Source organism: Cavia porcellus, unplaced genomic scaffold (assembly GCF_034190915.1).
Source record: "Cavia porcellus strain 051 isolate PalLab524CR breed Dunkin Hartley unplaced genomic scaffold, mCavPor4.1 scaffold_1, whole genome shotgun sequence".
NCBI lineage: Eukaryota > Metazoa > Chordata > Mammalia > Rodentia > Caviidae > Cavia > Cavia porcellus.
Genome location: NW_026947484.1, coordinates 120,236,640 through 120,254,870, shown reverse-complemented (window position 1 = coordinate 120,254,870; position 18,231 = coordinate 120,236,640). Strand labels below are relative to the sequence as shown.

Here is an 18,231-nt window from a genome sequence, read left to right as displayed (position 1 = left end):
AACATAGGGATATCCACCCTTGAAGCCTATGAGGTTGTCTCCAGATCCGCTAAACGCCAAAATGGGAATTTGTGTCACTCAAGAGCAGCTTTTACTACTTCCAAATAGTAGCAGATTCATGCTTTGCCAGAATTACAAAGAAGTTAGATTTTAAAATTCACAGACTCAAGTTCCACACTAACTGAGCCGCTGGACTTCGTGATATGATGGCATGTGAAGGTCATTTGCCTTTTACCCATTTGTCCCATACTCTCTCTATTAGTGCCTGGAATAACATCATTAGTGGTTTCATTGATGTGAACATGTCTTAAAGGCGAAACTGCAAATTCAACTGTAAACCCTTTTGTAATATAAGTTGCAGTGTATTCTTGGATAGGCTATCTTATTTATTTTTCTTAACCCAAACCACTTATTACTGGACCCTTTATGAAAACTGTGACGTTTCTCACATAAATTCTTGCTCTTTATCATTTATCTTCACAGAAATTAGGTAAATGTATAAATAAGTAATAGTATACAGTGGAAGAAAACTTTAAGATTCAGAGCATCTACATCATGCCTGAAATTCTTTTGCATAAAATTTCTAGATAGAGTTAAAGATAAAAGATATAGATAGTCCTGTCAAAACTCAGCTATGTGACTTTTGTCCTTACTGAAGGCATGACTTTTGTCCTTACTGAAAGCAATAATAGGAAAAGGATGGATTGGAAATTTGAAAACTGAAGTTGGTTTCTCTGTGCTATAGCAGTATGATCTCAGGGCTAATTACTGGTGGGGTGTGTTTTATTCACTTAGATGAATGGTATTCAAATAGCAGATCAATCCTGAGTGCATGGGACTCAAAACAGTAGATCACGTCTGGCTCTTCTTGTGCTTCATATGATGATAAACATAGAAAAATAGTCTTGGTGCTTTGTCTAGTGGGCACCTTAATACTTTCCTTTAAGGTATTATACTATGAGAAGGGCAAATAATAATTTTTGCAGGTTTTTTTGACCATAAAAATTTCAAGTGATTTTTCAGAATGCTATTAATAGTGAGGATGCTAAACTTCTCTGGCTTGATTTTGCTTTCTAAATTTAATTGGGCTTCTTCCTACCCCCAAGTAATTTAGAGTCATATACAAAATAATTTTTGATTAAAGAAAAAAATAATTTAATTGCTGAACTGGAAAATTCTAAGTAATAAAGAAAGCCTAACCCTGATAAATATGCATATGTATACATTGCCACTGTAAACAAAAAATCATTTTGAAAGAAAGTTGGAAGAAATATTTGGAAGAAAAATATATCACAATGAATACCACTTTACAGTTTGCTTTTCTGATTACTGTTTTATGATTACGTCAGTATGATGAATCATATTTCATTATTATACTATACCATTATTACATATCAATCATACATTGTTATATATGGATGTTTCATATGATATACATATGCATACATCTACATAGTACACATATCATATGTGTATCATTGAACATAAATCATATATTATTAAGGTATAATATTGTATTATCATACATTATTGGTGTATGGTATTTTATTATCATACATTATGGCATAAATATATCACTGCATATGTTGCTTTACAGTGTAATTTTCTGATTAGTAAATTGGTATTACGTCATATTTGATTGTGCCATTATTCAAAACCTCAGTGTGCAACTGCATCTTCAACCAAGAGTAATGGGTGAGAGTATGTTAGCTTACTTTTCACTCACTGATGGCTTGTTTTTATGTTTCTTTTGACTTATACAGATCTCTAATAAAAATAGAATACAAACAGTAAAACCTTAATTAATTTCATAAAATAGAGTATACCAGGGAACTATACTGATTTTATTAATAGAAACCCTCTACTTCTTTGTCAGCACTCTTAGATTAATAATCAAAACGTGCTGAATATCCTGCAATTTTCTTTGGTAGTCTGACATAGGGTCATTATTTTGAAGCTCAATACTTACTGTTCATTATTGTGGTTGCATAAATTGAAGAAGAATGAAATTTTCTAAGTGCTGATGGTGGGATAAATCATGGAGATTTTGAAAAAAAATTCCTGAAATATAACATGTTTATTTTCTTTTAATAACAACACTGTCCATTTAGTGACTACTAATATCAGAAAAAGAGTCTTTTATTCACGTATAGTTGATCCTCAAGACCACCCAGAGTTCACTGAAGTAATAATAGCATCAATCTTGGTTTGCCACTATTGCAACTATAATGTGCAAAATACTAATACTAAAAGTATTCCTCCTAGTTTTTAGAGCATTGCAGTGTATATAGAATCTGGTATGAATAAATTTGATCCTTTATTAATCAAGTTATAAATCTAAATGTGTTTATCTTGATCCAAAATTTTTTAAGGATATTAAATTTCATAGTTGACAATGGTCCATATATGAACATAAGGAATCATTTTGAGTGTCTAGTTTTTGATGTGTTTTTATTTCAATCATTTACCAAGCACAGTGAAGGACAAGTAAACACAGGCTGATTAGCATTCACAAAGTTTATCTGGGACAATAAACTTGCAGCTGTCATTGGTATAATTTGCCTCACATTTGCATCCCTCCTAAAGTTCTTTTTTTCTCAAATATCAGCAGAATTTATGATTTGGTTTAGGATGGTCATCTTGCAGCATCAACAATAACTTTCAGGTACCTTCAAGGAATATGAAGGTCCAATGGCAAGAAGGATTTTATGTTCATTTCCAAATGGGTCAATGACAGGTTTGCTGATCAGCAGTGTGGCTGGACTATATTGGCATAGTGAACAATAAAAATGGTGATGATCAGTAACTGTGGATGGCCGAAGCTCTGCACTGTATCCCATCGAAGAGGTCCATGCTGTTCGCATTTTAGGATACTGTAGAAAATGAAACAATGAAATGACTTGGCCAAGGCCCCATAATCATTACTTCACAGAGCAAAGACACTAACTTAGCTTTGTGGGGTCCTCAGTCCTTGAGCTGAAGAACCATACTTCACTATCATTCTCTTCAATCCATGTCCTTAAAAGTTGAAGTTCTTAGGGGTGTTAAATTCTTTGAAATGTCCTCTAGCATTGTGGATTCACTGGTTTTATCTTAACAAAACAATGTATATTTTAATGATCACAACATTATGGAAAGCAATGCAGATTTCACAGCCATAGAAAGAGACCAGGGAGTGATTATTCCGAATTTCTGTGAGTTGGACTAAGTTTGGGGAGAAACCCACTTAGATGAGTCATTCTCTACAGCTGATTATATGTTTTATAACATGGAATTTCCCAATATTCATAAAGCATTTTATAAATATAAGCATTTCAATTTCTTTGTACTTAAGATTCATAAAACTAATTATACATATGAACAAACTGAGACTTAGAGAAGCTAATTAATTGCCAGGGTTACAAAGTGAATATGACCAGCATGTTCCAAATACCTTTTTGTTAACAATAATTTAAAATTTTTGCTTTTACACAACAGTTGATATGGCAAGCATTTCTATTCTTTCCCAGCCTTAATATTTTGTAGATCATTTTAGTTCTTTTTACCCGCTCAATTAATTTCACATACATATGTTGTGTTTAGATCTAAAATGTACCCCAAAAGACACAAGCAATCAGAGCTGGGGTTTTTGTAAAGTGATTGGATTATGAGGACTCTGACTTTCTCAGTGCATGGTGGCATTACTTGGAACTAAGGGAATGTTAGCGCTTAGTTGGGAAAAGGGGTCATGAGGGCATGACTTTGGGGACTGTAATTGTCTGCCCCCTTCCTTTCTCCCTCCTTTCCTCTGTCTGCCTTGAATTCCACAGCTTTCTAAAACCTTCACCGTTCTCCACCGTGCTTCTGCTTTGAAGCCAGCTGACTATGGACTGAAACCTCTGAAGCTGTAAGCCAAAATGACTCTTTCTTCTCTAACTTGTTTATGTCAAGTATTTTGTCCCAGTGGCAGAAAGTTGCTAATGTATTGTTTCAGTGAAAAATAACTAGCTTCACTAATAAAATATGTGGTCTGTGATAACTATCTTGAAAGTGAAAAAAGGAAAACTAAACTAAAACATTCGAAATGTAGAACAGAAGAAGCCCTAATGTAGTCACGCAATAAGGAACTTTACATCTCAGTGAGGCCAGCTAAGGATAAATACCACTTGTCCAGGTCAGGAGCATCTGGCCTGTGAGATAATCAGCCCATTACAGGGAGGGTGTAAAAAACAGACACTCAAATTACCATTCTGGCTTTTTCGTTCTTCCTTTTTTTTCCTTGAGGAAGTAGTTGTTTCCTAAATAAAGCACCAGAAATGATTCTGTGAGGATGCAGTCCTCCGTAATGTCAGAAACAAGAAGTCCAGGGTGTAATGTCAATTGTTCCTGTTTTTAATGTTTTTCAGAATGTGGTATCTGAATTAGTATGAGTGTTTTTAAGTACCATATTTCATAATTTAACAGATCTATGTCTTATTTCTCATTCAAGATATAGGATTATTCTCTGTCAAGTAGTCTGGATATTATTAGACTACTGTATTCATTCATTGTCCAGATTTAACCCTATAAAGAGCAGGTAGATACTGTCTTTTGCCATCAACTTTCAATAATTGTAGAATGAATTACCAGTTGTTCTTAGTTATTCTTAAAGCGGCTACTTAACTTATTAAAAAAACAAAACTGTCTCAGTCTTGTTTCATGAGATCTTCTACAAACCTATATGCTAATGTTTAAAATTCTTCATTAGTACAAATTTGTCTAACTTTTCACAGTTAATCTCCTTAAATATGTTTAGCTCAAATTTACCATTATGAATATATGTTATGCTGTTGTTTAAAAAAGATTCTATTATTTAAGGATACTTCCCTAGTTTGTCTCATATAAAGCTATCTAAATCTTCGTATTTTACCATCTCAGCTATGCACTGAAGATTATGTTGTCTGTCTGTTTTTTGCTCATGGATCGAGAAAATTTCAGGAAAATTTCTAGGCTTGCAGATTAATTACCAGAAACACACAAAAATCATTATCATTATTTATCATTTTGTACTTTCTTTGAAAATGGTGAGAAATCTCTTTGTTAAAAGCATTCTGTCCCTAATATAGTGAAGACCAAATCCTTAGCCTTTTACCAGAAATCTCTATGTTTTATAAAAAAAAAAAAAAAGCAAAACAGGAAAAAGGGTAGAAATGGTACAGGATTTCCAAAAAAAAAAAAAAAAAAAAAGACATAAAGAAATCATCACTAGTTGATATATTAATTATAACAGATTAGTTGCATAAAACCTAACTGGTAATAGTCTTGAAGAGTTGGGCATTCATTATGGATACCTTTCTAGCAAACACCTCAGGTTTTCAAAGCTAAATGAGAATGCAACCATCAGCCTTAAACAAATGTTTGAAGCTTCCTACTCAAGCTATTCATTAACATAAAGGTCCCCTCCATTTGGACATTCTGTACTTTTGTGTTAGCAGGAAAATAGAAACCCTGTGGATAAGGGTTATATCTTTTCATCATGGTCTAGCATTTTACTAATTCTTGCCGGAGCACATAGTATTGGTGTGAAGGGAAGAGAGGTGTTGAACTTAATGGGAGTTTCCCCACTACTTTACCATGTCACAGTGTTTTACAATAGATATACATGATGGGGTTATGAGTGGCTAAGTCATGAGCATCTAAATATAATATTAAATACTGGAAGTTGGAAAATGAAAGTATAATTTTTTTCATTTATTTTATCTTCAATGAGGGGAGCTGAGGTGGGAAAGTTTGAAGGACAGAACAGTTAAGAAAGGCTGATCCCTACAATACAATGGAAATCACAACAATGTGCTTAAGAATTAAATTAAGAATTAATCTGTATTCAAGTAGATTAAATATCAATAATTCTGCTTTTAATCTAGAAAGAGTCAGAAGTTTGAAAGAGAATTAAGGCAGGATTTTGAAGGATTATTTATCTGCAGTTGAAAAGATGCATCGTGGGAAATAAATGAGTTAACAGAAATAAAGTGAAATACACTAAATTAGTACCTTCTTTGGCCAGATAGTTAACATTGTTTCACGTAACTGGTAAAATTAACCAGAGGTCAGAAAACATAGTTCATTTTACCAAGGAGGAAGAGCAGGTAAAGTAAGCAGCTCAAGGGCTTATCCACCTTGAAGTGTTTCCCTGAATATCCATTCTGTTTAAATATTCATTGAAAGTGAATTTAATGTTTATATCTTTATAATGTAAGATTCAATATTGCCTTTGAATTTCAGCATCAGATGGTTAGTCAACCATGAATCACTCAACAATACTCTTTAATCATCATTAATTAAGTAAATAATGGGGAATATTAGAATTCTGAAGTAAAAATATCTGATTCCTGAGGTAGTATCTAAAAGAGCAAATAGAATATACAAAAATATATTTAAAAATTTACAGTTAGAGAAATAGGGATAAGCCTAGTAGCAGTTTGTAGGTAATAAAGTGAGAAGGAAGTGACTGGTGGAAGATGTTGAAATGAAATGAGTTTTGTAAATTAGATGTATTTACATTTAGAAGTCAAATCATAGAAAATAAGCACTGTACAGGTGACTTAGAATATGCTTGATACAATGAAATGAGAATCATTTAAGCCTCATGTGAAACTTGCAAAGTGGTGCTGGAATCTGTCAGCTCTGCTGGGGGATAAATTAAAGCAAAGGAGGTCAAGTGCCTTGGCCAGGTTTCCAGAGCTGGGTGCATGTGAACTGAGGTAGTAACGAAACCTGCTGCTTGCACACGCCTCAAATATTCTATGTCAGTGTGATTATGCCAGTGTGCAGGCTATGCTTATGCAGAGACATAAGCAAGGTTTTCTGACATATTTCATAAGCTAAAACACTTTCCTGTTGTCAGGAGAGTTGATTAATTTATTCAACAAATACTTATTGAATACCTACGAGCCATACATTGATCATGCTGGTAACAGGACAAGGGTTTCACCTTGTTATATATACAATACAAAGCACTCAGTGTACATTATCTGTGTGTTACAATACATTTTCATTTAATGCATTCTGGAACAAATTATTAGTTACTATTAGTAATTAGCATCATTCTTCCAAAAATTCTACGAAGTGGGAAGGCCTATTCCTATAATACACAAATAGTATATACAAAGTAGGATTCCTATTTAGAAATACAGAAGCAGTTTAAAACACTCTTATAGTCCTAGAATAATTTTCTGAGTGAAAACTTAAACCCATCTATCTTAGAGTAGTTATATTTTCACATATGATATCATGCTTGTCCATATAGGAACAGTTGACTTCCACTGTCCCACACTGCTTGTTGCACACATGATTTAGTGCAGTCTGTGCAGCATGCTCTGGTTAGTTGTTGAATGATAATTTACCATAACATGGAGCTATAAAATGCCTACTCAAAATTTTTAAAACAATACCATTACTTCCTATCCCCAAATACCAATGATCTGCCAAATTTAAATAGCTTTCCATTAGTCTAAAGATGCTGTATTTTCCTAATGAATAAAAGCCCACATCTAAAAGTGGACCAGGCAACAACCTGTTAAAATGAATTAACATTCTTGAAGCCTGCTAAAGTAGCTATATGCTTTAATGAGAAGGGCAGAGTTCTAAGAAAATTTTTCTCCCCTTGCCTTACATGGAAGTCTCCTCCCTGTCACTTGGAGTGGAGGGTGTGAGCAGTGTCAGCCTCTGAGCTTGCAAGCAGGGACCCACAAAGCCTCTCAGAACAGGTTCTTTGCATATATATGTAGTTCTACAGCTACTTGCAGATTCACACACACGCATGGATATCCACGTATGGGTTATGGGTTCATTTTGTATGCAAGTGCTGCAAACCTGCGCTGGTCTCCTCCTTTCACCTGACCCCAGAGGAATCCCTGCAGTTCCTTGAACTCCTGAAATACAGCAATGAGCCAAACAGCCCTGTCCTCTGCCCTGCTGACTGGTACCTGTGGGTCCTCCCCGCCCCCAATCTACAATGGCTGGTCTCATTAACACCTACTAAAAGCAGACTGAGAAGATGAGCAAGAGAATACACGGAACGGAGAAGGAGCAGGTGTACAAGAGATGGAGCTACAAGCATTCTTATATAGAAGGCCCCATGAAGCTGGAGAGGAGGCCAAGAAACCAGTCTTAAATCCTCTGATTTCATTTTTCCAACTGCGCCCAGAAACCACCTCTCTCCGGCATCCCGCGCGGGTTAAGGAAGCCAAGGCAGTGCGGCTGAACGCGCGGGCTGAACTCACTGCGCGGCACCAACCACTTTGCGCTCGGGTGGCCTTTGCGCGCTGAAGACGAGTCACGCATCCTTTTCCCAGGCGCTATGCTGGTTTCTTAAACAGCCCAGCTGGTGCCTCGAAAGGGAGTTTCTAGAAGCTCCATCTCTATTGCCTCCCCTCCCCTACCGATTTTGGTTTTAACCCCCTCGGGGAGCTTCTCCCGCTCCACAGCCTCCGCCCCCAGGGGTCCAGGTGCTGCCGTCCTGCCAGCCACCGCCGCGTCCTCCGGGGACCCGGCGGGCTTGACCCAGCACCGCAGTCCCACGAATGCTCCCGCGCCGGGGACCCCCCGCCTTTCCGCACGACCCCGCGCCCGGGCGGGCGGCGCTTGCGGCGGGCAGGGGGCGGGCAGGGGAGCGGGGGCTCGTCCGGGGGTAGCCGCCTCCTCCGCAGCCTCCAGCCCGGACTGCTCCGCCTGCGCTCCAGCGGCCGCCTCCCTCCGCGCTCCGCGTCCTCCCGTCGCCCCCGCGCCGGGCGGCTGCCTCCCTCCGAGGACCCGGGCGGGGGCTCGCCAGGCTCGGCCGGGAGGCGTGCATGCCCCGGCTGCCCGCGGCGCTCACCAGCAGCATGCTCTATTTCCAGATGGTGATCATGGCAGGGACGGTGATGCTGGCGTACTACTTCGAATACACCGACACGTTCACCGTGAACGTGCAGGGCTTCTTCTGCCACGACAGCGCCTACCGCAAGCCCTACCCGGGCCCGGAGGACAGCAGCGCCGTGCCCCCCGTGCTCCTCTACTCGCTGGCCGCCGGGGTCCCCGTGCTCGTGGTAAGCCCGGGGTGGTGCGCGCCCGCGCCCGCGCCCTCGCCCTCGCCCTCGGGGTGGAGGCCCGGCCGCCCGCAGGGTGAGGCGCGGCAGCCTTTGTGGCCGCCTAAGTTCGTCCAAGTTGTAGCAGCCCTTCCCCGGGGGGCTTTCTTCCAGGGTGTGCAGGGCTGGGGCGAAGGAAGCCCCCCAATTTTCCCGCGCACCACCCCGCAGCCCTTGCGGCGGCCGCAGTGTTGGGGCACGCGGGAGGAGATGGAAAGGGAGAGGGGCTGTACGAGGTGATGGGGGGTGTCGGGCGCCGGGAGGAGGCCAGCCCAGGGCGTGAAGCTGGGCTCGCTCTCCCCGTGGCCTCGCTTCGTTGACCCTCCCACCTCTCTTTAAGCCGCGCAAAGATGAGCAGCAGCCGGGCAGTGGCGAGGGAAAGGAGTCGATTGCTGGGGTGTGGAAGGGACTCCCGCTTCCAGAGTCCAGGCACACAGTCTCCTTTTACGGTTTCTCCCCGGGTTCAGATGAAAGGACCCAGTGGGCTAAGCCGACGGGGTGCGGGGTGGAGTGAGGATTCTAACTGGGAATGTGGGAATTTCTAAATGAAGAGGCCTCAGCAACAGTGCTTTGCTGGGAGGTCGGCGCTGTGTCTCAATCACAAGAGCACTTCAGGTTTATTTAAAGGCTGCTCCTTCCTTGGGCTCCAGTCCTTGTCTCCTGGAACCTGATTGGAAAAGCCCTTTGGATTTATGGACTAGAAGTCTGTGTATGAGAGCATGAAAATGCAGATCCGTGCTGTTGCACATGAGTGTATATACACATTCATGTGAAACGGTAGGAATAAAAATCACCTCATAAATTACATATGTAACAGTGCAAAGTTATTTGTAGGAGAATGGGTGGTGTTTCTTTAGAAAACTTGCTACATTATGGTTCTTTTAGTACTAGAGGAGCTTCCCTCTATATAATGAATAGTAAATTAAAAAATGGAAAAGGAAAGTGAATTTTTATTTACAGTACTTGAATTATAAATTCCTGTTAGCAATGTTAAGAACATCTGTTGTATCCTTTAAGCTTTCTGTTCACCTTTTTTGATTTTAAGGAAAATTTAATTTAAGTTTACAAAATAATATGTTTTAAACTCACAAAATAGAATTTTATGAACAAACCGATCAACGTTTTGATAACTTCAAAGTAATTTTGTTTATCACAGGTACTGTGATAGATGCGTTCAATTTAATCTCCAACATAATGGTTCGACCTTGTCCCAGGAAATGTTTTGCTTTGCTTGTTGGCATTGCAGTTTTCTGACAGGTAGCAAAACCCAAAGTCCAGCCTCATCCTTGTGTTTTCTCCGTTTGAAAATAAGGCAGAGGAAAAACTGCACTGATCCTTGGGGCCTTTTTGACTTTCTGCAGATTTTGAGTTTCCAGGTACTTACGTTCTAGGAAACTAAGTAGTGCAGGGATTTTTCAAGGGTATTTTATTTTTAAAAGAAAAACGTGTTACTTTCAGGTCATTGACTTGGTTGCAAGCATAATCAATAGTGTCTGTAACTTGTCCCTTGCTAATTGCCATTCTGTGTCTTAGTTAAACAAAATAAATCTTTTCAAAGCCAAACCATGCATCCCTTGCTGGTGTTCCAAGTGGATCTGAAGAGTTTGATGATTCTCTAACTTAGGAGGAACCTCAGTGGGACAAAGTCACTACTGAGTGCCTCTCTGTGCTGCGCCGTGCATGGCTACGGATGCATTTATTCTGCAGAGCAGCCCTGCTAGTGGATACTAAACCCAATTAACATTTGAGGGAACTGAAGTTAGGATAACAAATTGGAAAACATGTGAAAACAAAACAAGGTGGTTATGGTGTTTGTGTACCCATGGGACTGAGGCTAAGTGCTGTGATGCTGCTGTTGCTTTGAAGGAGCCTGTTCTCCGAAAGATGTGTGCAAGTCAGCAGAGCAGGCATTGCAGATATAAGTGAAGAGATTGTAATTTGGTTTTCATTATTTTGATGACACAATGGAATTAAGAGCAAGGAAGTGAAAATTTGAAAAGAAGAAAGTGTAGGGATTTGAGGATGGCTGATGCTGGCCTTTGTTTCCTTTCCTTTCTGCTCTTAGAAGTTCTGTCACCACATGAAGAACAGAAAGAGTAAGGGCAGCTTTGTTCTCCATTCTTCTCAAGGAACACTGGCTTAGCTTACTACCTTGACGTAAAATATTATTGATAAAAACAATAATACTCCACATCAGAGGAGTTGCCACTCTATTAGATACTCTAGTAGGTTTTCCTCCTATTTAATACTCATCTAATATCCAAAATGCCTCTGAAAGTTCTCATTATTAGTGACCATACAACACTGGGGAAATGCTGACTTGCAAAGATTAAATAACATGCTCACGGATCAGGGCTAAAATATTACTGTCAAAAATTTAGCCCAAAACTATTAAACTTAACAAGATTCTGCTTTTGTTTGATTACAGTATGAAAACTGAATTTGCTCCCACATCATCATTCTTCTAAGTAAATGTCTCAGAACTGTTTTCATCATATTTACATTTCTTATGCTAATTATATAAATAGATATTTTAAACTCATATCTAATCTTTAAGAATAAGTTAGAAAAGTAGCCCTCCTCAGTATTACAGAATAAATTTGTTTCATACCTTGCAGTTTATCTATAAATTTACAAACTATATATATTTTACGTTTTATCACTTTACTCAGTGTTGAGCTGGTTGAGAATCTAACAAATTTGAATTCAAGGTGTAGTCTACTGCTATAAGAGTTGAGAAATCTACTTTCTGTGTAACCTTGAACAATTTATTTAAACTTATTAGGTCTCAATTCTCCCAGTGAAAGGATTTTCAATACTAAATTTATAAAACATAAATGTCATTTGGGCCCACAGTTGTACTTCACAAGAGTTCACTGTATCATTAACATTATTTATTTTATTTTACTTCTTGTAGCTCTAGTGATTGAACCTGGGCCCTGCGCATGTTAGGGAAATGTCTTACTACTGTGCCACATCCCCAGCTCAACATTATTATTAATAAAATAACTGTTCAATGTTTATTGAATCAGTGTGTTTCAAACACTATGAAAGGCAAGTTCAGGAGCCAATCACAGTCACCGGTCATATGAAATTTGTAGCCTAATTTGGAAAATTAGCTAAACATTACAAAGAAGATAATATAACTAATTATAATAGGTATTATGTGCATGTATAAATGGATTTGTGTAATATAATATATGCTTCATAAAAATGTCTGATGGCTCAGAAAAGAGAAAAGCAATTTTTGTTGGAGCAGTGAAGAAAGGCTTCATAGAGGAGATGATACAATTTGAAGTTTGTCTTAAAGAAGAGATTGCAATGATACCTGAGTTAGGACATCACAGGAACTGTTGCATGAAGAAGCCCATGAAGGTAGAAAATGCAGACTTTCCTCTTGAGGCAGGTATTGGTTGATCTTTAAGAGTTACGTCTAAGGGACAGAAAGGGTCATGACTGAAGACACAGGTTGGAATTGTGTTTATGAGACCTGGAATTCTGTGCTGAGAGTTTGCCAGGAAATGAGCAGGGATGTAGCCGGTGGTGGTGCAGAGCATTTTGGGAACCAGAGTGTGGAAAGTTCTTCTATTATCTACACATCTCCATGTTATCATCTTAAATTCTGCCCACAAGATTGGGTAGTATAATTATATTTTCATAAAAAATGCAATTTAGGCTTTTAAAAACATACATGATATAGTTTGTAAACTCTGAAAACAGGCATTATTCAGTTTAATTTGTGTAGCATTTGTTAAAGTCGTGTATAATATAGACAGAAACTTAATTAATGATATTTAGTTTTCAGCATTTGAAAGAATTATTGATAGTAATGATTTATTCTCTCCAAATTTGAATCGGGTGTTCCTTAGAGCTATTGTTGTTTAGATCTTTGTGAAACACAGGCCACTTGAAGAAGACAAAGTGAGACTGTCCATCGTCATAGCGTCAGGGTCAAGATAAAAGGAAAAAAAAAAAAAAACTGGCTCTACCAACGTGACCCAACATCAGACAGGGTGGGTTTGAAGGTTGAGGTTCATCCCGTATTCTTTACATTTTCACCCCCCCGAAGATGAGACTCAGATTTGAGGGAAGTAGATGCTGCTGTCATGCCGAGGTTGCCAGTATGTCTGTATGCAGTGGGTCCTGGTGTTGACAGAAGTCTCATACTCTGAGCTTTCCCACAGACATAAATTTCCTCTCGCCTAAACCTTTCCTTGGGGGTCCTCATTCTCAGAAAACATCTCTGTGGTGTGACATAGGAAACAAAGTATAGACATGGGTGACAGACAATTCTGGATTCTTATCCTGTTTGTTGTTGTTGCTGTTTTTAGTTTACTAGTCATGTGTCTTTGGCATAATAATTCATAAACTAGAGGTAAATACAACTGCTCTTTAGAGTGTCAGTACATGTAGAAGTTAAGATCAGAAATTTCAGAGTCGGACTCTGGTTGGACCCAGATCTGCCATTTTCTAGCTATGAGAATTTAAACCAGTTGCTCTCTCTGTACCATATGCCTCATTTCTTCTACTGTAATATGAAGATAGTATGAATATCGGTCTCATAAGGTTATTTTGAGTATGAGATGAGTTAACACATTTACATGTAGGAGTAGTGCCCAGCTATGTGTGTCAGCTACCATGATTCCTTCTAAGATTGGAGTGATCAACCAAGATAACCTTTGTAAAAGCTCCTAGCAAAAATACCTTTGAATTAGTATATTCCAATACTGAAATCTGTATTAGAGGCACAGAGAAACCATCTAGCTCAATCCTACCATCACAAACTGGGGAGTCTGAATAGTATGAGAAGTGAAATGATAAATTCGTTTTTAGAATCAAGTTAGTGATTCCCTTCTTTGATGAATCCCTGACCTCCCTTTTATCAGATCAGGTAACACTAGCCAATAGTTTTCATTTCCTATGTGCCAGACATCTGCATTCTCCCCATAATCATATTTTCTTTAAACATGCTATAATTAAATACATTTTATCAATCATTCATAAAACATTTGGTAAGATTATGTCAAACGACCAATTCATAGTCCCACAGCAATAGCACCAATCACCCAAATCACCTATACATTTAGTTCTTTCATTAAACAGCTTTGTTCTATTATGTTACGTAATCATTAAAGCTTTTAGTCCCAGTGATTCAATATCCAGAAAGTAAAAATTTTGTCAGATTTTTGTCCTTGATTTCGGTTTTTTTGACTTGATGCGAAGCTTTGTGTTCCATTGAAGATAATGGTCTCGAGTGATGCAGGAAATTATTTCACATCCTATTAAGCTTGGAAACATTGTGGAGAGGTGGGTGGCGGCAGAAGGGATCCAGAGAGTCCTGTTGTTCTGATGGGAAGGTGCCTCTTATCTCAGCGGCACATGCTGCTCCAGTGCTACACCCACATTGATGGAGATCCATCCTCTGGCGCCAGATCTGCAGACTATGGAGAATGGAACGCTAAATTATTGTTTCTAAGGCACAATATTTGAGAGTGAATACACATAAATTGTGTGGAAAATTTGTATATATTTAGGGGCACATGCCATTTTTTAGTAAGAGCTTTTATGATTCAATCAGATTATAATAGCTGTGCAATATTCTCTAAAATAGGTACTCTTTGCAGTTGGTGGGTCTGTGAACTCTCTGGCTTCTCTCAGTACCTGGCTTACCTGGCTTCTCCTAATATTCAGTCATCCATGTCACCCTTTTTTCCTTTTTCCTGCCTTTCTCGCTCTGTCCTCCTGTCTTTCTTTTGCCCTTACCCTCTGTTTTGCATCCTGATAAGGAAATGCTGCTACTGAGGGGAAAGTAAAGATCCTAGAGTCTGAACACAGCTAGAATTTCTTTCTTCCTTTTCATCTCCTGGGCTCTCTTTCTCTTTTCTCTCTCCTTTTCTGTTTCTCTTCTCTTCTTCTTTCCCCAAACACTCATTATCCATGTAGCTTATCTGAGACGGTTACTGTACCTAGAACTGTTAACTTACTCTTTTTTGCCTTTCAGAGCTGTTGTAGGAATTGAATGGATGAGAAAGCACTTTAGGGACCATAGTTCCCTTCATACATATATGGAAAACATAATGCGATCAGGTTATCTGGCTGTGAAACCACCTGGTCATTGGAAAAGGTTAGCACCACTTGAAGTGCTGTGTGGCCAGCCTCCTACACTCACTCTGGTTTGGAAAAGTAATATGATATTTAAAATTCTTTTCTGATTTTTATGTAGAAAAAATAGTAAAAAAGAAAAAGCCAAAAATACAAATATAAAATGACCTTCTAATTATTATAGATTATTATTCTAGTACTCAAATCCATTTTTCAAAATATGTCAGTAAGCTCTGAATATTGTCAAAATTATTATAAAGAATCACGCTACACATTTTTGTAATTGGGAATAATATATAGAGGGAGCACTGCTGATATCAGATATTCTTTGTTAAGTATTCATTGTCTCATATTGATTTTTAAACTTCACTATGCCAAAAAGACATTATTTATGAAGTTATGGATCAAAATAAAGCATGTACTATGTATGAGGGACATTGCAGTTGCTCAGGCCTATAGAATGAGAAAAGCATGTTCCTTATGCTTCAACACTTGAGACAGCATGCATAAAATTACATCTCTAAGCTTCAGTTGTTTTGGCTATCAAGTTGAGATAATAATAATGTGATATCTTACAAGAATCAAATACATGCATATACTAAGTATTAACAGATGGCAGCTCTTTATTATACATGCTAGTAATTTGTATTGATGGTGCAGGTTAAAATGACATCGTGTGCATTTAATTGTTTGTGTTGAAAGAAGGAAGGAAGCCACTTACTGCTCACATTAATCTTCCCAGATAGTACAGTATATGTGATACCACATCTGGGGAGCTTAAGCAAGTCATACTAGTTGGTAAATGGTGCAACTAGAATCTAAACCTAATACTTCAACTCCAGTGCTCTGTTGGATACCTGCAGTTGCCCACAAACGTGATTCGCAGCATAAGTGATGGAATTCCTGCTAGGCAGGAGAGACATAAAACATATTGATTATACAACAGTGTGTTCTTTACAGTATTCACATGCTTAATAATGTATAGCCCTAGTTACAAAAATATGAAGAGGGCAATTTAAAAACCGTTTGTAGAAAAAGCTTTATCAATTCCTAAGACCACAACAGGCAATATAATTTGGTTTTCCAGAATCAACATTTCATCCATAGAGACCGAGAGGACAAGCTCTGATGTCAGAGGTATGATCTTAATCTGTAGTTAGGAGGACCCTTTTAATAGACTGTGGAGACTTGTAAGTAATATTATTTTGATGGGTGATATTTTAAAATATGTGAAATGGAGTTCTATATTCAGTACTATTTAAATTATTTCTGGGAATGCCAGTTTTCACTCAGCAGGCTGGTTACTCTTTTAGTCTTATTATGACAGCTGTAGTTGAGAATCACTGTCAGTGAAATCACCATTTGGGAAGGGAAGTTAGAAACAGAATTCTAAAGTTTTTTCTTCAAGCCAGGTACATTTTAAACTTTATTTTAAAAAAGAGTTTTTCGTAGCATTTCTCATTGGCAGAATGTGTCTGAATGAAAGTGTTTGTCTGTATGTAGTTACATTTGTAATTTCTTGAATTTTAACTATTTTCTTTGATCCTATATAATGCTTCTTCCATGACTTCTCCCTAGGGGAAAAAAAAGTAGAAAACTTTTGTTCCAACTATCTGGAACATTCTGTTATAGCATCAACTCCTTTGACTCTCCAGGTTCAAATAACTATGTTCCTAGGATCCTTTTTCTTTTTATGCAACTATAGCACTAAAATAATTTGTACTGTGCTTTATATTATAGTTTTAAAAGTTTCTGTCACTAGACAAGCATCTGAAAGTCAGAGTACTGTGAGGCAACTCAAAAGAATTCATGCCAAACTTGGTGATTAGTTTTGGTGTCCAGGAACCCAATGAAGTTCTATGTGATGAGGTTAAAATGAATTTGAAGTCAATCATCAAGCAAATTTTCTGAGTCAAGAGTTATTTAATAACCTTTCTTTCAAACAAGCAGAACAGTTCAAGGGCCTTGTCCTGTAAGTTCACTGAACTCCCCACCCTCTGTTATTTGAGTCGTCAGGCTTAATAAACTGTTTGTGAAGGCCTAGCACAACCACCATGGGATTCTGTGTCTTCAGGCTGATGTCTTCAACCCTAAATCCTCCTAAACCAGCAAAAACCAGACGCTGGATCCATTCCGAATAAACCATTGGAGGGTAGGATAAGAGTCTCACCAGAATCTCCTACTCTGCTCATTCAAGGGTGGTGAATGTCTCAGAACTATTTTAGTCAGTGCAAATAGAATGAAAATCTTTCATTTCACCAATAAGAACCTTTTTTAGTATTCATTGTACTAATTAAAAGTCACACCTTTCATGAATAAAAAATGTCCTTTTTTATCCACAATGCTAATTAAATCAGTTGCTAATTAACATACAGACAGCAAAAGACTTTGGCAGCAACTTTGGAGTGGGATCTTTCTAATAAAGGGTTACTGACTATGTAGGACTTTGCCTTTTAGTAGCATTTTACTTTAATCTTCTTAATTAGAACATAAACCAATGGGTACATAGATGTCACACAGATTATGCTGAAGTAGCTTAATTTGTAAACTTCATAATATAGGAACTGAATGTTCTTTACCCATATTTTGCATTGAAAATAAATTAATTAAGTGGAAAACGTAATGTTTTTATTTTCCTTGTTGGCACATTTATATTTTGTTAGTCTCTTGAACTTTTTATTTACTTACTGGAGATGTACTTTGGGCTTGACCTGGGATAAAAATATCTGAAACGCTTGAGATTGAAGTAGTATCGACAGAAGGATGTGTAAAAAGTTCTTTCATTTATCTTCCTCTGCCTCCTTCCTTCTCTTCTTCATTCACACTTTCTTGAACCAGTTCTTTCTCTGAATCATTCCTTGAATGTAAGCTTCAAAGTTAAGTGACCAATTCCAAATCCCAAAGCAGGGATTGAAACCCAGAAAAGTCCCTCCTCCTTAGCCTTTCAAAATAATACTGGAAAATAAAAGTGTAAAAGTACCCCTAATATAGCTGCACATTATCAAAGTAACTCAGGGAATTTACTTTCTGAGCTGGATTTGTGTTG

At 38.0% G+C, this 18,231-nt stretch overlaps 1 protein-coding gene across 4 annotated transcripts in view; it reads left to right on the top strand.

Moving 5' to 3' along the window:
* The first annotated feature begins 8,663 nt into the window (after positions 1-8,663).
* Positions 8,664-18,231, top strand: part of Plppr5 (phospholipid phosphatase related 5) — a 104,239-nt gene continuing 94,671 nt past the window's right edge. For all 4 annotated transcript variants that reach the window (XM_023561290.2, XM_063254753.1, XM_063254763.1 and 1 more), the window contains exon 1: positions 8,664-9,044. In XM_023561290.2, coding sequence (XP_023417058.2) covers positions 8,808-9,044 — 237 coding nt within the window. In that variant the 5' untranslated portion in view covers positions 8,664-8,807. The remainder of the gene's footprint in view (positions 9,045-18,231) is intronic.